The sequence below is a fragment of the Barbatula barbatula genome, assembly GCF_947034865.1.
Source record: "Barbatula barbatula genome assembly, chromosome: 12".
Classification (NCBI taxonomy): Eukaryota; Metazoa; Chordata; class Actinopteri; order Cypriniformes; family Nemacheilidae; genus Barbatula; species Barbatula barbatula.
Window position 1 is genome coordinate 10,589,064 of NC_136775.1, and position 18,021 is coordinate 10,607,084.

General features: G+C 41.9%; 1 protein-coding gene across 4 annotated transcripts in view; it reads right to left on the minus strand.

The window, feature by feature from the left end:
* ptpn3 (protein tyrosine phosphatase non-receptor type 3) overlaps positions 1-18,021 on the minus strand; it is a 22,213-nt gene continuing 4,192 nt past the window's right edge. Inside the window, exons 1-27 of one of the 4 annotated variants that reach the window (XM_079469965.1) lie at positions 16,186-16,265; positions 15,898-16,063; positions 13,464-13,614; positions 8,852-8,959; positions 8,694-8,736; positions 7,852-7,930; positions 7,717-7,761; positions 7,545-7,597; positions 7,221-7,338; positions 7,051-7,138; positions 6,405-6,493; positions 5,979-6,042; positions 5,726-5,856; positions 5,509-5,634; positions 5,256-5,369; positions 4,936-5,026; positions 4,774-4,851; positions 4,631-4,687; positions 4,396-4,552; positions 4,104-4,267; positions 3,903-3,993; positions 3,291-3,355; positions 2,850-2,990; positions 2,257-2,385; positions 923-1,068; positions 711-846; positions 1-409 (exon numbers count right to left, since the gene is read on the minus strand). In XM_079469965.1, the coding sequence (XP_079326091.1) occupies positions 329-409; positions 711-846; positions 923-1,068; positions 2,257-2,385; positions 2,850-2,990; positions 3,291-3,355; positions 3,903-3,993; positions 4,104-4,267; positions 4,396-4,552; positions 4,631-4,687; positions 4,774-4,851; positions 4,936-5,026; positions 5,256-5,369; positions 5,509-5,634; positions 5,726-5,856; positions 5,979-6,042; positions 6,405-6,493; positions 7,051-7,138; positions 7,221-7,338; positions 7,545-7,597; positions 7,717-7,761; positions 7,852-7,930; positions 8,694-8,736; positions 8,852-8,959; positions 13,464-13,586 (2,517 nt within the window). In that variant the 5' untranslated portion in view covers positions 13,587-13,614; positions 15,898-16,063; positions 16,186-16,265 and the 3' untranslated portion in view covers positions 1-328. Of the gene's footprint in view, positions 410-710; positions 847-922; positions 1,069-2,256; positions 2,386-2,849; positions 2,991-3,290; positions 3,356-3,902; positions 3,994-4,103; positions 4,268-4,395; positions 4,553-4,630; positions 4,688-4,773; positions 4,852-4,935; positions 5,027-5,255; positions 5,370-5,508; positions 5,635-5,725; positions 5,857-5,978; positions 6,043-6,404; positions 6,494-7,050; positions 7,139-7,220; positions 7,339-7,544; positions 7,598-7,716; positions 7,762-7,851; positions 7,931-8,347; positions 8,443-8,693; positions 8,737-8,851; positions 8,960-13,463; positions 13,615-15,897; positions 16,282-18,021 lie in introns of those variants that run through there. The other 3 variants (XM_079469967.1, XM_079469964.1, XM_079469966.1) reach the window with 3 other exon arrangements.

An 18,021-nucleotide genomic window follows, 5' to 3' on the forward strand; every position in this document is an offset into this window, starting at 1 on the left:
GTGAGAAGAATTACACATTTTATTATTTATTATAGCAGAGGTGAATTTAATTATTCTAGTTGATGTATACAGCGTTGTGGAGCAGACAGAAAGTGTTTGTGTGCACTGTAGCATCCTATGAGCTTTTTAAGTATCAACGTGCTTTATGCTCTTCCTTGATCGGCACAGCTGTCAGACTCAGCAGAGACACAGCATCCATCATCCACTCTTCATCCAGACACGCACCCAACTTCCTGCCCCTTTTTCTTTTTACATCAGTCTTTAGCAACAGTCTGAGCACAGGAGCGAAGCTTCTTACTTCACTTCAAACACACTCATGTCTCTCTTATCAACTGTTTGGTGTTTGGCTTGGTTTAAATTTCTCTCTGTACACCCTCAGAATGGCTTCACATACGAAGCTGAACTGGCACTAAAAAACAAAAATGAAGACATCCACATTAAAGATGACGGATTAAAAAAAAATCAAATAAAAATTTAATGAGTTTGTAAATGATTTGATCTAAGTGCAGTTAAGGTTTGTTCTAACTTCAAGGTTAGGAAGTGGCAAAGCTATCTAAAATATATTTTACAAACCTTGCATGGCTTATCTGACTAATTGAAGAACATAAACATATTCTCTGCATACATTTATGTCCTGATGAAAGTGAATCTAATTTTAAATGTGGGGTCTTGCAATACACTTGTGTGTACACGTCTGTGTGTGTTTGTACCGATGCTTGAACCAGCATGGCCCTCTGTTCTCTCAGCAAGGAAATGATCTCTAGGGGATACACAGGCTTTTCGTTCTCCATCAGTGTCATGGCTGTCTCCATGGTGATCAACACACCTGTCCTCCCAATCCCAGCACTGCAGAATAACAGTCAGTAAGTCTACGCCTGATAAAATCCATCTCTGTGTGTGTTGTGTTTTAAAGTTCCTTCACCTGCAGTGGACCATAAGAGGCACAGAATCCCTTCTCATACTTCTCACTGATCGTACGAAATCCAGGAAGTCTGAGGAATCCTCAGGTACCCCGTGATCTGGCCAGGCAACGTACTGTAAATGAGTGATGGAGTGCTGCTCTCCTGACTGTCAAAGAGAGGGGAGGGTGACCGAGGGAGAGACAGAGAACGCTCAGATGAGTTTGTATTAAAGCACTGACAAGTCTAAGCATGCCTGTCTCACACCTTATACATAAGCACAATTATAGGACATTTTATTTACAACGTAACTGATGCTTTATAAGATTAAAATCTCATTGAATCACTTTTATTTTTCTAAGACTAAAGGGACAGACTAAAATAAAAAATATTAGTATTTTTCATTTACCAGAAAAGGCAAAAATGTACATTTATACAAATGTTAAATTCTGGTATATGTAAATGTTGTGCTTTATTATACAGACAGCTTTAAAGTTAATAGCTACACATTGAATAAAAAGCACAAAACAAATTTTGTGGGATCTTTAAAACAGCATTTCATCTCTGACGAAACACTTTTGTAATGTATTCCCCCTCAGTTCTATCGTGGGTGCAGGAGGAAAATGTGATCTTTACGTTCTTCATCTTGAGTAAATGAGTCACAGTCTGAAGGCCAAAGTGGAAAAAATAATTCACTTAGTAAGACAAATTGGGCACAAAGGCATAATTTACTCACAGGCAGTGGGTTATGGCGCTCACAGGTTGCCACTTCGCCTGTACCCCCAATTAGATCGCTTACCCAACTGTCTCTCCATTTTCTTTATTTCTCTATCTGAGATACACACACACCCCCTATACGGATGATGAATGTGTGATGTAACCTCCGTCTGCTGTCCGTGCTGAGATTAACTCCCACCAACGGAGACAACAGATGGGTCTCCGTTTTCCAGCAATGATGATTTGTTTATGTTAGTGTCATTGAGTGAGTGTGTGAGCGTGCCTGTGTATGTATCTTTGCTGTTGACCACAGTGACGTGCAGTTGGCACGTCACAAATGACCACGCTCGCACACGCGATTGGCTTTCACGAAATGCATTAAGCCAAACTTCTTTGTTTTCTACAAAACAAACTCCGTTTAAATGTAAAAGGAAACATTTATAAAGAAAAATTCAACAGATTTTTTTGAGCATCCTGACTTTGCAAAACTTAAGATAGCTTGATAGTAGTTCTAATTAGAGGATATTTAGCAATAACTATGATGACTTAAGTTTGTTTTAATGCCAAAAAAATGTATAGATGAACACAGAGTTTTTCCTGCAATTCACAGATGTTCTTCCTGTTAGACTCACGCAATTACCTTAGTATTTGTGAGTGTTATTTCTCTGGTAACATATGCCAGGTTGCACTCCTCTGAGTGACAGCACACTTGAAGGTACCCATAATCCCTCACTTCAGGAGGATGCGGCCAGTATTGGTGGCACTTCGTCTGTGGAAATGGAATTTGGATTATTGAGCACAGCAAAGAACAATTGTGCTCCCTCTTTCCCTCCCTCATGCACACACAGAGTCAGACACACACACACACACACACACACACACACATACACACACACACACAGTTTATTAAATCATCCCTTTGGAAAAGAATGCAGAGTACACGGTTACCAAGCAACAGTTAAACCGAGCCGAGGAATACGGCAGTCACAATAAACCGTCCTTGGGGGACTGGAAGTGTGTCTGATAAGTATTGTCTGATTAGGTAATGTGTGAGAATGTTTATCAGCTTTATAACTCCAATTGTTCATGTATGTTCATCTGAAGTGTGCACCTGTCATGACTCATGAGTATGTGTGCATAATGTTGGATCCTGATGTTGTCAAGTTTATCCATACTTTATAACTCTGCAAGTGTATACGGTGTCTGTCCTGTGTGTGATGTCATATGTATTACCCGTCCTCTCTCGGTCAGTGTGGTCAGCATGACAATGACACTGATGTGTTGTTCCCACACACTCCTCCAGAAGTGGGTACAGGTTTGTGGCATTGGACCCTGAGCTGCTATGTACCGCAACACACAACTTGCTGGCTCAGTCTGATACAGACAAGGAAATATTGTCAAGTCTTTAATATGCCACCCAAAGCTGATTCTTTCTCTTTCATGCACTTCAATTCAGTTTAGAGACTTTCATCCACAGCGACTTTCAGTGTGTTCAAGGTAAACATTTATCATCTAATGTGTTCCCTGGATATCGAAATCCTGAACTCTATAATACTATGAGAGTGGCATGGTTATCTCATTTATCCTTAAAAAGTAAACATATATATATATATATATATATATATATATATATATATATATATATATTAATGTGTGAGGCAGACATATCTATACCTTTACATGACTGGCATTGATGTAATCATCCTCCTCCTCTTGTAGCACCACTCTAGTGCTGTCATCTGCAGGGAACGAAATGAAAAGCAAAGAATGAGGATTTAATGGATTATCTGAAAACGTCTCCTCTGACTAGTTTTAAAGAGCATTACGCCTTATTCCCCAGTGTAAAACCTATACTGAAATTAATAAAATGATATATTTGACCTTAGCCCTAATCTTTTCCACTGCAGTACTTTAGTTCAGCAATCCTATCAAGGCCATCCAGTAACCACCCTCTAGTGGAAAATGTAATCTCTGCACCCAACAGATTATAGCACACATGCAAACACAAGCAAAGATCTCTGAACAAAGTAATTTTATGTTATTTACTGGGTTTTCTACATAACATCATTGTACATAATGTAAAAAAATTCTGTGGAAATACAACCTTCATATCTTTAATACTGACTAAGGCGATGTCAGAAACCAATATAATAGTGAAATTAATAGTTGAAATCAAAATTCGATGCTTGTTATAGATTATGAGGTTTTCACAGACTAGGCCACTTGCCAGCCTATTTGTCGACATGAGATAAAGGTTTGTGTTTGAAACAACACAATGCAACTTACAAGGTAATACATCTTTGTACCGATTCTTGTCCGTATTCTCTGACAGCTTTGCACAAGAAAATAACATTCCAACTTTCTTCCTGTCCAATTTCTGCAAGTAGCAAAACACACACAAACTCACACACACATGCCTGGATAACCATTAGCAATGCACATACATGCAAACCAAGACATGCCATAAGCACTATGACATGTCCAAACCTCAAACTGTAAAAGCAGTGTGCCAGTGACCAAACCCCTCTCCAAACGTGTCATGGACTCTTCCAGTGTCTCTCCGAGAGGCCGGTTAGACATTGGGGATATTTCACCTGGAAGAGTGAGACCATCACCTATCTGTAAGGTAGGCTCAGCTCGCAAAGAGACACCTGTAAACATACAGTATGTAACATTAACATAATGCATTAAGTCATTGACATAAATACAAAGACAATATGCAATATAGGTTTTATATATGTAACACTGACATAAACTTGCACATTACTCAAAATCTCACCTTTACGCCGCACAAGCAATGCGAGTTCTTGGCTGTGTGACTCGCGGCTGGCTTTAATGAACATGACCACCTGCTGATGTGTGTGTTCGGAGATGTCCCGCCCATTTATCAACAACACCTGATCTCCCTCCATCAGCGAAGGCACACAGCGACCGGCCTGAAACACAGGCGATATTAATTCAAATGCAAAAGCACTCATTCATATTCATTAATAGGCCAGGCTTTATTAGCTTACCGGAGATGCAGGGTTAACATGAGAAATAGAAAGGGGCATCTTCTGATCCACGCCTCCCTAAAGATCAGACAACATGATGTCATGCAAAACACCGAAATGAATCGGGATGATAAATATGGGGCCTATATGACGTACAAACTCACTTTAACATTGAAGCCAAACTTCCCATCTTGGTCTGGGCTGATTCTCACAAGCAGCAGATCTCCATCGGCTGTTATATTCTGAGGTGCGCACAAACACAAACAGTGAGCAGAAGGAAGTAAACTGACCAAAAGGATTGTGAACCACTACCACCACACACTCACTTTAACCCAATGCTGCGAGTCATCCTCCTCTGTGATGACATCATCACTATGAGACCAGCTATCGCTTATCTTGCCATCCTCCTGATTTTTCCTTCAATGTGATCAGATTTAACAAATTACTATCAGAGTGTTTACATTTACGCATTCGGCAGAAACGTTTAAGCATTAAAAATGCATTTAAGTATGTTCAATCTCTGGGATCGATCCCCTGACCTTGGCATTGCTAGCGCCATGCTCTAACCACTGAGCTACAGGAAAGTTTAATAAATGTTTAATAATACTCATGTACGGAAGCATTTGTGTATGAAAAGTAAAAGTGCCTGTAAGTATAGAACACGTCTTCACTCTCGGTCACATAGCTCATTTCATTGGTCAGGTTGTCCACGGATGATGGGCGTGGTTTGTGAACGTCATGACGTAATCGAGGACTTCGCCTGGAATGACATATTTATTCATCGAAAATTGTCCCAAACCCATGCTAGATTAATCTAGTTGTAGACGACAAGTTTCATTGTTTATTTTAAACTGACATTACACATAAACAAATTATTGTAATGTTTTAAGCGTGGTTACCAGTTGGGTGTGTTGGGTGGTGAACGGGAGGGTAAGCTCTTGGTCTCCAGGTGTTCCGTTGAGATTGATCTCACTGCAGGGTTTAGCATCTTCTCACCAAGCAGTTTATGATACAGGTAAGCAGAGCTTTAATAAAAAAAACTTTAATTTAAAGCACATGTAAATTAAATTCTTTATGTTTTTCTAAGTGTTGATCTTTTATTCTATTACTGTGTACCTAAGTTTTGAAGGTGAGGGAGAGGGTTTCCTATTGAAGAATGTATGGTGGTCTACACAGGACTTCCAGAGGTTCTTACAGGCACGCGAGCTTGGCATGGAGATTGAGACCACGTGGTGGCCCAGCTCTCCCTGTGAACACGAACAAATACACAAATTAGGAAACACCATGTAAACCACTACACGTTAACACAAAAAAACTAAAGTCTGACTTGATTCAATAGTGTTGATATGTTAATGCTGGTGTCTCATACGTGTTTCCGGCGCAGGTGGACGGAAAACCGTTTCCTTTTGAATGACATTTTGATGATGTTAATCCTGCAAAAGAAAATTTGGAAATACAATATGTCAATATAATCAACGCCAGAGTCAAATGAATGGTTCCAGTTTCCAGGCCTCATAATTATACTAATGACTGTAATTACTGTAACATTTTTCAGCAGTGTTTACACTGAATAAATGAAAGTGTGTGGTTAGTTTCCATTATAATGATAATAACACGAATGAGCAGCCTTACAAACTGATCAAAAGTGCTGTTGTGCCAATTATAATATAAAAATCTACGCCAACCATTCAAAAGGTGCCGTTTTACAAACCATTTTAAAATAAAAAACAGCACAAGCGAAGTACAAAACATGTGTGGTGAAAATCATGAAAGCACCGAATTGGTCAACACTTACCAGGGGAAGAAACTGGAGCAAATTAAATTGCAAAACAAGGCCACGCCTCCTGATGTAATCCCCACCCAGAGGGCGGGGTTACTAATATCCTACAGAGAGGGATTTATAATTATGAAATTAGGTACTCTACCAAGAAAGTCATTATAAAACAACATTACATACTATTTATTTATATTGCTAAAAGAAAACCCAGCAGGAGTGTCACAAACGTGGGAAAGGGACAGTTCACCCAATAAAGATTCTGTCATCCTTTACTCACCCTCAAGTCGTTCCAAATCTAAAATCTCTATACATTTCTTTGTTTTGATGAACACAGAGAAAGACATTTGGAAGAATGCTTATAACCATAGAAGGAAAAATGACAACGGTAGTCGAAAGTGCCCCGGAACTGTTTGCTTTCCTACATTCTTCAAAATATCTTCTTTTGTGTTCAACAGAACAAATTTATACAGCAATTATTCCTACTGTCATAGTCAATGGTGGCCAAGAACTTTTTGGTTACAAGCATTCTTCCAAATATCTTTCTCTGTGTTCATCAGAACAAATACATTTATACAGATTTGGAACAACTTGAGGGTGAGTAAAAGAACAGAATTTATGGGAGAACTGTTCCTTTAAGTTCATTCCATATTTCAGTGAACGTTACCTGAGCGTTATGTAGCTCCACCCCATAAAGGTCTAATGTTCTTGCTGTATTTAAATAACACAGCTCGGCTTCACTCTGGCACACACCTCTGAAACACATTCAGACATTCATTTTTAATAATAGTGTGCATGTTTGCGTGAGCGAATATGCGTGTGTGAGTTCTTACATACTTGTGCTGTGGATGCAGAGACTCCACTTTAAGAATGAACTCGTGGTCTTGATCGGGGATAAAATGGGTCTGACTGAGGTATCCAGGAGGAGTTTCAGGGATGTAGTCTCCAAGCTCAGCTGTCGATCGAACACAAGTAATGAAATACATGTAATGTAAAGTACGTGATGAAACAGTAATGAAATCTGCATGTGCAATTTTGGCTCATTTTTTAATCTCTATTTTCGACAGTGCCATGAGTTATCCCCTTCTGAACAACTACTCATGCTTCTAATACAAACATGTGTCAATCACACAGTATAAAAGCATGTTTTCATCAACTTACACTGCATAGCGTAAGAGGCCAGTACCACTGCAGAGCTTAAAGGACACTTTAGTCTGCAATACACAATAAATGTATTACTTTCCCCATTTATTCTATGGTAAATCTTATGACTAAGTAACATTCAGTAATATGACATCATCAGATCTACAAAGTGTATAAAAAGGATTTTTACCTTCCCTCACAAATGTCCCTTTTAATCTGCAAAAAATAAAAGTGCCTGCACAACAAAATGAGAGTATAAAGATCTATATAAATAAATAAAAATGGCAAATACATCTCTCATTTGCACATATATAGGGTGATGTACCTGGTCTGCTCATGTTGGAGGGAGTTGGGGTCAGAAATGAAGAATCGTACTCTAAATATTAAAAAGAACGGATCAGGACCTGAGGAAATAACAGGGAGCGAGCAGTCAGAGGAAAGATAATCTTCCAAAACAAATAATGTGGCCTATAGAAATGCACTAATCAGATAAGAACTTGATGAAATGATCCTTTCTCTGATACAGGAAGGAAACACAGTTTTGGGTCTAATCTGTTAATCCATAAATTCAAGTCTTAAAACCGATGGGCAATAAAGTGTTACAGCCATCTCAGATTTGTCACAGCCATCGCTGCTCATGTCTGATGACTCAAGCAAGTAGATTCATTAAATCAGCCACCTCCAATTCTCATGAGTAAAGCGACATATGTCTTCGATTGTGCTTTTAATGGAAACAGCGTTCTTTGCTCTATTCTGACAAACACACATTACACACTCATCAAACCTGTTCAAAAAACAATACACTGGAGAACAATATTTACATCCGCAGCTGATGGGTAGGCCAGAGCAAAATCTGCTTCCACATCTGTGCAACGCCCTGCAGATTTCTACAGAATTAATTCGCCACCACTTGCCACTTAATTTTATTGATAAAAAGGAAGAAAGTATTTTTTTTTACTTTTGCTATAACAGTGCAGTAGTCACATTTCTGTTTATGACATATTTTATGTTTTTGCCATTAAATTGATAAAGTATAATCGGCCTCTGAACATCCACTAACCATTACGTCAAACCTTTTCACCACAAATGTTGGAGAAAATGTAAAACCTGTTAACAAATTCCAAGTGAGCCGATGAATATAAGTGTTTGTGTGTGTTTCTCACTTACCCTTCAGTTGTTTCTTAAAGGGCTTGTTAGGGTCCAGCCACCTCTGAAATGACAGGTATTCACTATTAACATCATAACATTATCATTTATTGTTTCTCTATTCCTGACTCACAACAATAAACATCGGCTCTCTCACAAATAAACAAACGCTCAATTACTGGAGAGCTGGAAGTGTCCTCGCTGATCTGCAGGCTGAAGTACTGCTTCTCTACTATCTTTAGGTGTTCACAAGCCAAGTCGAACAAAAGAAGACCGGCATCATTTTTCTGTAATACAATAACACATTTGGTGCCATAAAAAAACAAAATATTTAAAATGATTGTATACAAGTCAAAATCCCACTTTGCCTATCGCCACAAATCGACATGGATACAATTGAACCCATTTCAGCCTGCTATATTTTCACCATTGTCATGCAGAGCCACTTAGAACCACTGCCCTTCAGTCTTGTTGTACAATATGTATTTTAGTTAATTCCCTCATGACTCCTCTGATTCTCTCTGACAAATGTGCCTGTGTACATGTGTGTGCATGTGGGTGGGTGGGTGTCGTATCACGCCAGGGTTGCAGCAGTGCAGTATGAAACATGAGAAGAGCAGCACAAGTATAACATCCATCTCCACCCTCTCCCTGCCAATAAAGGCAAGTAGGCGCGCACACACATGCAAATTCCTTCTCTCTAAGGTTTCTTTCATTCAATGTAGGGTTGGAAATCAGCAAATGTTATTATAGGCTATGGACATCTAGGTCATGAAACAATACAGTATAATTATTTTTGTGTGTACAGTTGTGGTCAAAAGGGATTTTCAGGGGGGGCATTTAAAGCAAATACTGTACAAATATGCACCCCCGGGAAATTCCTTTTGACCAATACCATATAGACAGTTTTAGCAGCAACAACCTTAACAAATGTTATTTGGCCCAAATTTGACTTCTGGTAGCCCATCCTCAAAGAATCAATAACAATTGGGTAGTTTTATTTTAATTGAAGACAATTAATATACAATAAAATCCATCCATCCATCCATTTTCTACCGCTTATCCGGGGCCGGGTCGCGGGGGCAGCAGTCTAAGCAGAGATGCCCAGACATCCCTCACCCTAGACACTTCCTCTAGCTCTTCCGGGGGGACACCGAGGCGTTCCCAGGCCAGCCGGGAGACATAGTCCCACCAGCATGTCCTAGGTCTTCCCCGGGGTCTCCTCCCGGTCGGACGGGCCCTGAACACCTTCCGGGGAAGGCGTCCAGTAGGCATCCGTAACAGATGCCCAAGCCACCTCAGCTGACCCCTCTCGATGTGGAGGAGCAGCGGCTCTACTCCGAGCTCCTCCCGGGTGACCGAGCTTCTCACCCTATCTCTAAGGGATCGCCCAGCCACCCTGCGGAGGAAGCTCATTTCAGCCGCCTGTATCCGGGATCTTGTCCTTTCGGTCATGACCCAAAGCTCATGACCATAGGTGAGAGTAGGAACGTAGATTGACCGGTAAATTGAGAGCTTCGCCTTGTGGCTCAGCTCTTTCTTCACCACGACGGACCGGTACATCGACCGCATTACTGCAGAAGCTGCACCGATCCGTCTCTCAATCTCCCGTTCCATCCTTCCCTCACTCGTGAACAAGACCCCGAGATACTTAAACTCCTCCACTTGAGGAAGGAACTCTCCACCAACCTGAAGTGGACAAGCCACCCTTTTCCGACTGAGGACCATGGCCTCGGATTTGGAGCTACTGATTTTCATGCCAGCCGCTTCACACTCTGCTGTAAACCGTCCCAGTGCATGCTGAAGGTCCTGGTTTGAAGGGGCCAACACGACAACGTCATCCGCAAATAGCAGAGACGAGATCGTGTGGTCCCCAAACCTGACACCCTCCGGCCCCTGGCTGCGCCTAGAAATTCTGTCCATAAAAATTACGAACAGAACCGGTGACAAAGGGCAGCCCTGCCGGAGTCCGACATGCACTGGGAACAAGTCCGACTTGCTGCCGGCAATACGAACCAAGCTCCTACTTCGGTCGTACAGGGACCTGACAGCCCTTAGTAAAGGACCACAGACCCCATACTCCCGAAGCACCCTCCACAGGATGCCACGAGGGACACAGTCGAATGCCTTCTCCAAATCCACAAAACACATGTGGATTGGTTGAGCAAACTCCCATGAACCCTCCAGCACCCTGTAGAGGGTGTAGAGCTGGTCCAGCGTTCCACGGCCTGGACGAAAACCACACTGTTCCTCCTGAATCCGAGGTTCTACTATCGGCCGTATTCTCCTCTCCAGTACCCTGGCATAGACTTTCCCGGGAAGGCTGAGAAGTGTGATCCCCCTATAGTTGGAACACACCCTCCGGTCCCCCTTCTTAAAAAGAGGGACCACCACCCCGGTCTGCCATCCCAGAGGCACTGTCCCCGACCGCCACGCGATGCTGCAGAGGCGTGTCAGCCAAGACAGCCCCACAACATCCAGAGACTTGAGGTACTCAGGGCGAATCTCATCCACCCCCGGTGCCTTGCCACCGAGGAGTTTCTTGACAACTTCAGTGACTTCGGGTTGGGTGATGGACGAGTCCACCTCTGAGCCCTCAGCCTCTGCTTCCTCAATGGAGGACGTGACGGTGGGATTGAGGAGATCCTCGAAGTTCTCCTTCCACCGTCCGACGACATCCCCAGTTGAGGTCAACAGCCTCCCACCTCCACTGTAAACAGCGTTGGTAGGGCACTGTTTCCCTCTCCTGAGGCGCCGGACGGTTTGCCAGAATCTCTTCGAGGCCAGTCGATAGTCCTTCTCCATGGCCTCACCAAACTCCTCCCAGGCCCGAGTTTTTGCCTCCACAACTACCCGGGCAGCCGTCCGCTTGGCCTGCCGGTACCCGTCAGCTGCCTCAGGAGTCCCACAAGCCAACCAGGCCCGATAGGACTCCTTCTTCAGCTTGACGGTTTCCCTTACTTCCGGTGTCCACCACCGGGTTCGGGGATTCCCGCCTCGACAGGCACCGGAGACCTTACGGCCACAGCTCCGAGCGGCCGCTTCGACAATGGAGGTGGAGAACATGGTCCACTCGGACTCAATGTCTCCAGCCTCCCTCGGGATCTGGTTGAAGCTCTGCCGGAGGTGGGAGTTAAAGATCTCTCTGACAGGAGACTCGGCCAGGCGTTCCCAGCAGACCCTTACAGTACGTTTGGGTCTGCCGAGTCTGTCCAGCTTCCTCTCTCGCCATCGGATCCAACTCACCACCAGGTGGTGATCAGTTGACAGCTCCGCCCCTCTCTTAACCCGAGTGTCCAAAACATACGGTCGCAGGTCAGATGAAACGACTACAAAGTCGATCATCGACCTGCGGCCTAGGGTGTCCTGGTGCCATGTGTACTGATGGACACCCTTATGCTTGAACATGGTGTTCGTTATAGACAAACTGTGACTAGCACAGAAGTCCAATAACTGAACACCGCTCGGGTTCAGATCAGGGGGGCCGTTCCTCCCAATCACGCCCCTCCAGGTGTCACTGTCGTTGCCCACATGGGCGTTGAAGTCCCCCAGTAGGACGACGGAGTCCCCAGTTGGAGCACTTTCCAGCACCCCTCCCAGGGACTCCAAGAAGGTCGGGTACTCTGCACTGCCGTTCGGCCCGTAGGCACAAACAACAGTGAGAGACCTAACCCCGACCCGTAGGCGCAGGGAAACGACCCTCTCGTTCACCGGGGTAAACTCCAACACATGGCGGGAGAGCTGGGGGGCTATAAGCAAACCCACACCAGCCCGCCGCCTCTCACCATGGGCAACTCCAGAGTGGTGAAGTGTCCATCCTCTCTCGAGGAGTGTGGTTCCAGAGCCCAAGCCATGCGTAGAGGTGATCCCGACTATCTCTAGTCGGAACCTCTCAACTTCACGCACCATCTCAGGCTCCTTCCCCGCCAGCGAGGTGACGTTCCACGTCCCTAGAGCTAGCTTCCGTATCCAGGGATCGGGCTGTCGAGGCACTCTCCTCCGACTGCCGCCCGATCCACTCTGCACCGACCCCCTATGGTCCCTCCCGCACGTGGTGAGCCCACGGGAAGGCGGCCCTACGTCGCTCCTTCGGGCTGAGCCCGGCCGGACCCCGTGGGGAAAGGCCAGGCCACCAGGCGCTCGCATACGATAAAATATTAATATAAATTAAATATCAAATTAATTATTATATTATAACCAAACACAGACAGAAGTTAACTTCGAGCCACAGGGCATGTGGCCGATGAAACAGTCTATACACATAAAGGTTAAAATAAACTATCAATATATGAGATTTTTATGAAACAAAATAAAAAAACGAAACTTTAAGGATATTTACTGCACAACACTGTTAAATACATCATATCAGGGAATGTGGGTTTTACTCAAATATACACAAAAAAGAGGAAATAAAGCAAATATATATATATATATATTTATAAATGTCTTTGTATACTTTGCCCATGTTGTGCAAATGTTTGTCCAACCTACCTAAATTAATCTCATTTACACTCCAAACATATCAGTGCAACATGTATACCAAGTTGGACATTACTTTTGGCCACTTTGTATTTCAAAATTGTGATTATTATTGTGTGTTATTATTCACGTCATCAAGTCTTTGTCTTTTTTTAAACAGTAAATATGAATCTGTGTGCAAACATTACAGTGTGTTTATCTAAAACAATGTGAAAAATTCTAGACTAGCGTGAGGTTAAATAATCACGACACTTTTAGAATTTGTCAGCTACATTTCACACATCCTACAATTACACACAAACATATACTCACACTGACAGTAAAATTCTGGGTTTTGCCATCAGGGAATAGCACTACACAAGCCATGTGTGTGTGTTTGGACAGATCGGCCCATCCAAGAGAGGTGATCCTGTTCCCGAGCCATGAGGATGTCATCTCCAAAGACTCTCACACATTCACACACCTGCCAAAACACATGAGCCAAGCAGGTGAAACACAAATGCCTTCTACAGATGTGCACACAAGTAGTGATGGTGACAGAGATGATGCCTTCCTGTAATAAAATAACGTGACGCAAACAAACGCTACCGTACATGCTGTTCCCGACGTTATGAAATGAATGTATAAAGCACATTCAAATCCAATGTGAAAACATTTTATGAGCTGCCTCTTATGACGAGACCACGGAAAATCCTTTTGACAGTGTTATCATAATTATACATATCCTTAACAGGGACGCTGTTCCACCCCAACTGATGGGATGATGGATAGACAGGTAAACACAAATACTCACCTTCTGACACATTCACTGAAATCCATAAATATATAATCACACACACAACACAAGCACCCACGCATTGCATAACACGAGAACATCTGACAGATGAATGCTAGTTGTGCCTGTCCGTGCAAATCTTTACTAAACAATACTAGGGCAATGTGGGCTGATGACATGTGGTTGCTACGGTGTACAGCTAGGGTGTTTTAGTATGTTGCAATGCAGTTGCTAGGGTGTTTAGGGTGGTTGTTTTCATGTCACCAGTCAAAAGAATCTCAAACCTGTATGATATTTTGGTCAATAGCTAGGGCACGGGTCCCTCCCTCAGTCTTGGTGTAAAGGATCAGTCATGTTGAAACCTTCTCTTAAAACTTTTAAAGTAAGTGAAATCCTTGAGCAGGAGTTTATTAAAAGTACCAGTGATTAGCAACAGCAATAGTAGTGAAGCTTGAAAGCACAACTAACAGAACTGACTTTTTGGTCATACTTTAGTTAAAAACAAGAGAACATATTTTGAGAAATCTCTGAGTTGTTTTGTTCCATTCATGGAAAAGTCAATTGGGCCAGTACTGTTTGGTTATCAACGTTATTCAAAACATCACCTTTTGTGTTCTACAGAAGAAAGTCATACAGTTTTATAATGACATGAGTGTGAGTAAATGATGACAGAATTATGAGTGAATTATCCTTCTAACTCATTTTTTTATGTCAAAAGCTCATACAGTAGTTTAAGATAAACTTGGCCAATCCTGAAATGAAAGTAGTGATTGATGACATCAAAACAGAATTTCATGAGAAGATGTCAGTAAAAATATCTATTAAAAGTATAAATCTGAATAACATAAATTACTTTATCTTCATTCTTTTCTCTTTCTCACGTACACAGTTTAAATTAAGTCATCCTCTTTAAGTCTAAAACATGTTCTTGCATTGTTTTTCACTCTCTGCTTTTCTCCGCCCAGCACGGTCCAGGAATGTAAAATATTTACTATTTAAATTCACACAAACACAATCTCTGACACACATACTTGCAATACAGAAGTACGCAAGACATAAACGCAATGTCAGAATGCATACGGCTTCCACACAGAGAGAAAGAGAGCTGGAGAGAGTTATTTTAATAGATATAAATAACTTTTCATATGTAAATAATGTTACCTGACACCACTCTTAAAACAACCCTGTTGCAAGACCAGTTACAGCTACATTAAACCACTTCTCGGTCGTTTAATTTGACTTCAACTTCCCTCACCGGGTTATCTCTTCTGCAAGGGCTGGTGCTTTTTTTCCGAGACAATAGAAAGTACTGTGACCTAAACTGTAACATGCCAACTTGGTGAAGTTTACAAGGATTGCTTTCCCTTTTGCCTACAACGATTAAACACTCGAGGAAATACTTCCTAAAGACATTGCTTTTAAGTGTTAAGTGTATATTTTTACAGCCGAGCGTCACTAGCACGCGTCTGTGTGAATAATGTTTACCTCGGCGTGTCAGTTAGAAAGTATAAACAGTATAACAGAGAAACAAAAATGCTATTATTCTAGTACACAATTTGCAACTGTTAATGCGGACAGGTGATACATTTGTAACAAGAAAGCAAGATTCAAGCCATGTTTACAGTATGTGACATGAGCTTTTCTGGGTGTGACGTCTTCTGACTCAAGTTTACGCGGATCTGGGTTCATCCGAACCGAACAGATCCGAAACCGAACGAGCGCCTCTGTTCGGATCGGACCGAACTGAAGACTAGACAGCCTTACAAGTTACACTCGAACAAACAGATTGACAGGAATACTACAGGAAGTATTGGAGCTTGTTGTTACCAACGCTATTCAAAGAATCACGAAGAGTGTACAGAACTCTTTAAAAACCAAACACAGTATACGTCAGCTGACATTTTCTTCGGAGAAACCCACAAGTCTGGAGTTAAACGGGACAGAATACAGAAAGCAATTGAATACAGTTACCTGCTCGGGTGGATCGCAGTTTCTCTGCGCTGCTAGTGTGACTTATGTTCCTCTCGATAACAGACAGATTTCCATGTTAAAGCGATCATGGTTGCAGGTGTTGGTAAACTTCCGGAATATGTTAGTTTTTTCTCCGGGTTCCTTCTGGAGGGTAATCACGGCGTCACTGCGCGAGCGTACAGTATGAGAGAAAACTGTATTATTATGTGTCTCGTCTTACTAATGGTGTGGATAGCGTTTCAACGCACACTTCACAAATGTCGTGCTGTACTTGTGATTGTCACCTACATACAGATACTTCCGAGTCTTGATTTTAGGCGTGTTTCGTGAGCGTGGACTTTGAGGAATGCCATCGAGTGCGCGCAATCTCAGGTGCGTGTGCCCGACAGTTCAGGGCGCTGTCTCCCACGAGTCAACCTACAGCACATCTGCATTCTCAATTACAACATATTTCATTTGGAATTTTATTTACGAGATATTTCTCGTGTTTCAGTTCTTTTGATTTCCCTCGACATCTAACAGCAACAGTTTTGATCACTTTACACTTTTTTGATGTAAGTGACGTGACAACTCAGTTAGTTTGTGGGTTGATACAGGATCACTCATGCTTAGTTTGGATAAATTATTGTCTTCCAAAGAAAAAATGTGATGTAAATTGATAAGGACGTGGAAAACTAAAATCAAGGATACAGCTGATTCTTGAACTGTGCGTTGCTATCTAACAAATTACATCATAATATGAGATGGTGTCATATTTTACTGAATTCTCCTCCCTTTCCATAACAAGGGACAGCGGAGGTCAAAAGTTATTTTACACGGCTATAAACCCTGACCCAAACTCTAAATATGTACTGTAAACAGTATGACACAACATTCTTAATAACTTAGCCCTTTAAAAAAATTTCCATAATTTTTCAATTCCATCTCCTTGTATCTTTAAGCCATTGTTTCATATTACCAGCTCGTTCTTCTAAAATATGAATATGAATACAAGTCTGTTTGTATCTGCATTCAACTGATGTTTCTTGCTTAACAGTTATTAAGTGACTATATGTGACCCTGGACCATTAAACACGGCAAAAACCATTGGGCTATTAAGGTAAAGGTCATATTCCATGAAGATATTTTGTAAATTTCCTACGTTAAATATATCAAAGTAGATGCAGCAAAATCAATAAAAAATGGTCAGAAACCCACATAAAGACTTCGCTCTCGACTGCCCACTATTTGGGAATTACCCACTCAAGTGTGCCGTCTATGTTAATCTTAGAACTTCAGCTTTCAGGTTATTCTACTCTTTACAGGGGATCTGATGGACAACTTTTAAGGTGATTTTCGCAATATATATACATTTTTTTCACTCTCAGATTCCATATCTTCAAAAAGTTGTATCTTGGCCAAATATTGTCATATAAAAAATCAATGGAAAGATTATTTGTTCAGCTTTCAGATGTATAAATCTAAATTTTAATGAGATTATTACTGGTTTTGTGTTCCAGGGTCACATATGTGTTCACAGTGTTTCCTCGCCTGATTTAACATCCAGTATCAATGTCTTCATTGGTATGCCTGTGTGTTTGCATATGCTTATTTAGATGTGGTGACAGGCAGGCATCTGTGTTAAGTAACAAGTAAATTTGGCTGAGTATGACGGTTAACATGCCAACATGGCAATAAGAGAGCCTTTAATTTATTAAAGAATGGACAGGTTGATGTGGGTTTCTTCTTAAGTATCAGAAGGTAGAATATTGGCAGGACCATCCAAGAACATTTATGAAACCCTCATCTCTCGAGAGCAACCTATGAAGGCCTCTGATTAATGTGCAAGCTGTTTTATAGGATTACAGGCAACAAGGCCCAAAAATGTTTAATGAAAGAAGTAATAATGCCCTGGGCAGGGCTCTGGGATGGTGGGACAGTAACATTTTCTATGGTCTAAACAAATGCATCGATTCGCTTCGGAAAGACCTCCCATTCAACTGCTTGGAAGTAAAAGTATACGTGGTATTATAACTGACGGCAATATTCTTCAAGAAGAAAGTCACATTCACTTAGGATGCCTTGACGGTAAGTCAAACATGGGAGATTTTTATTCAAGCCTGAAGTATCCCTTTAATCCAGGGT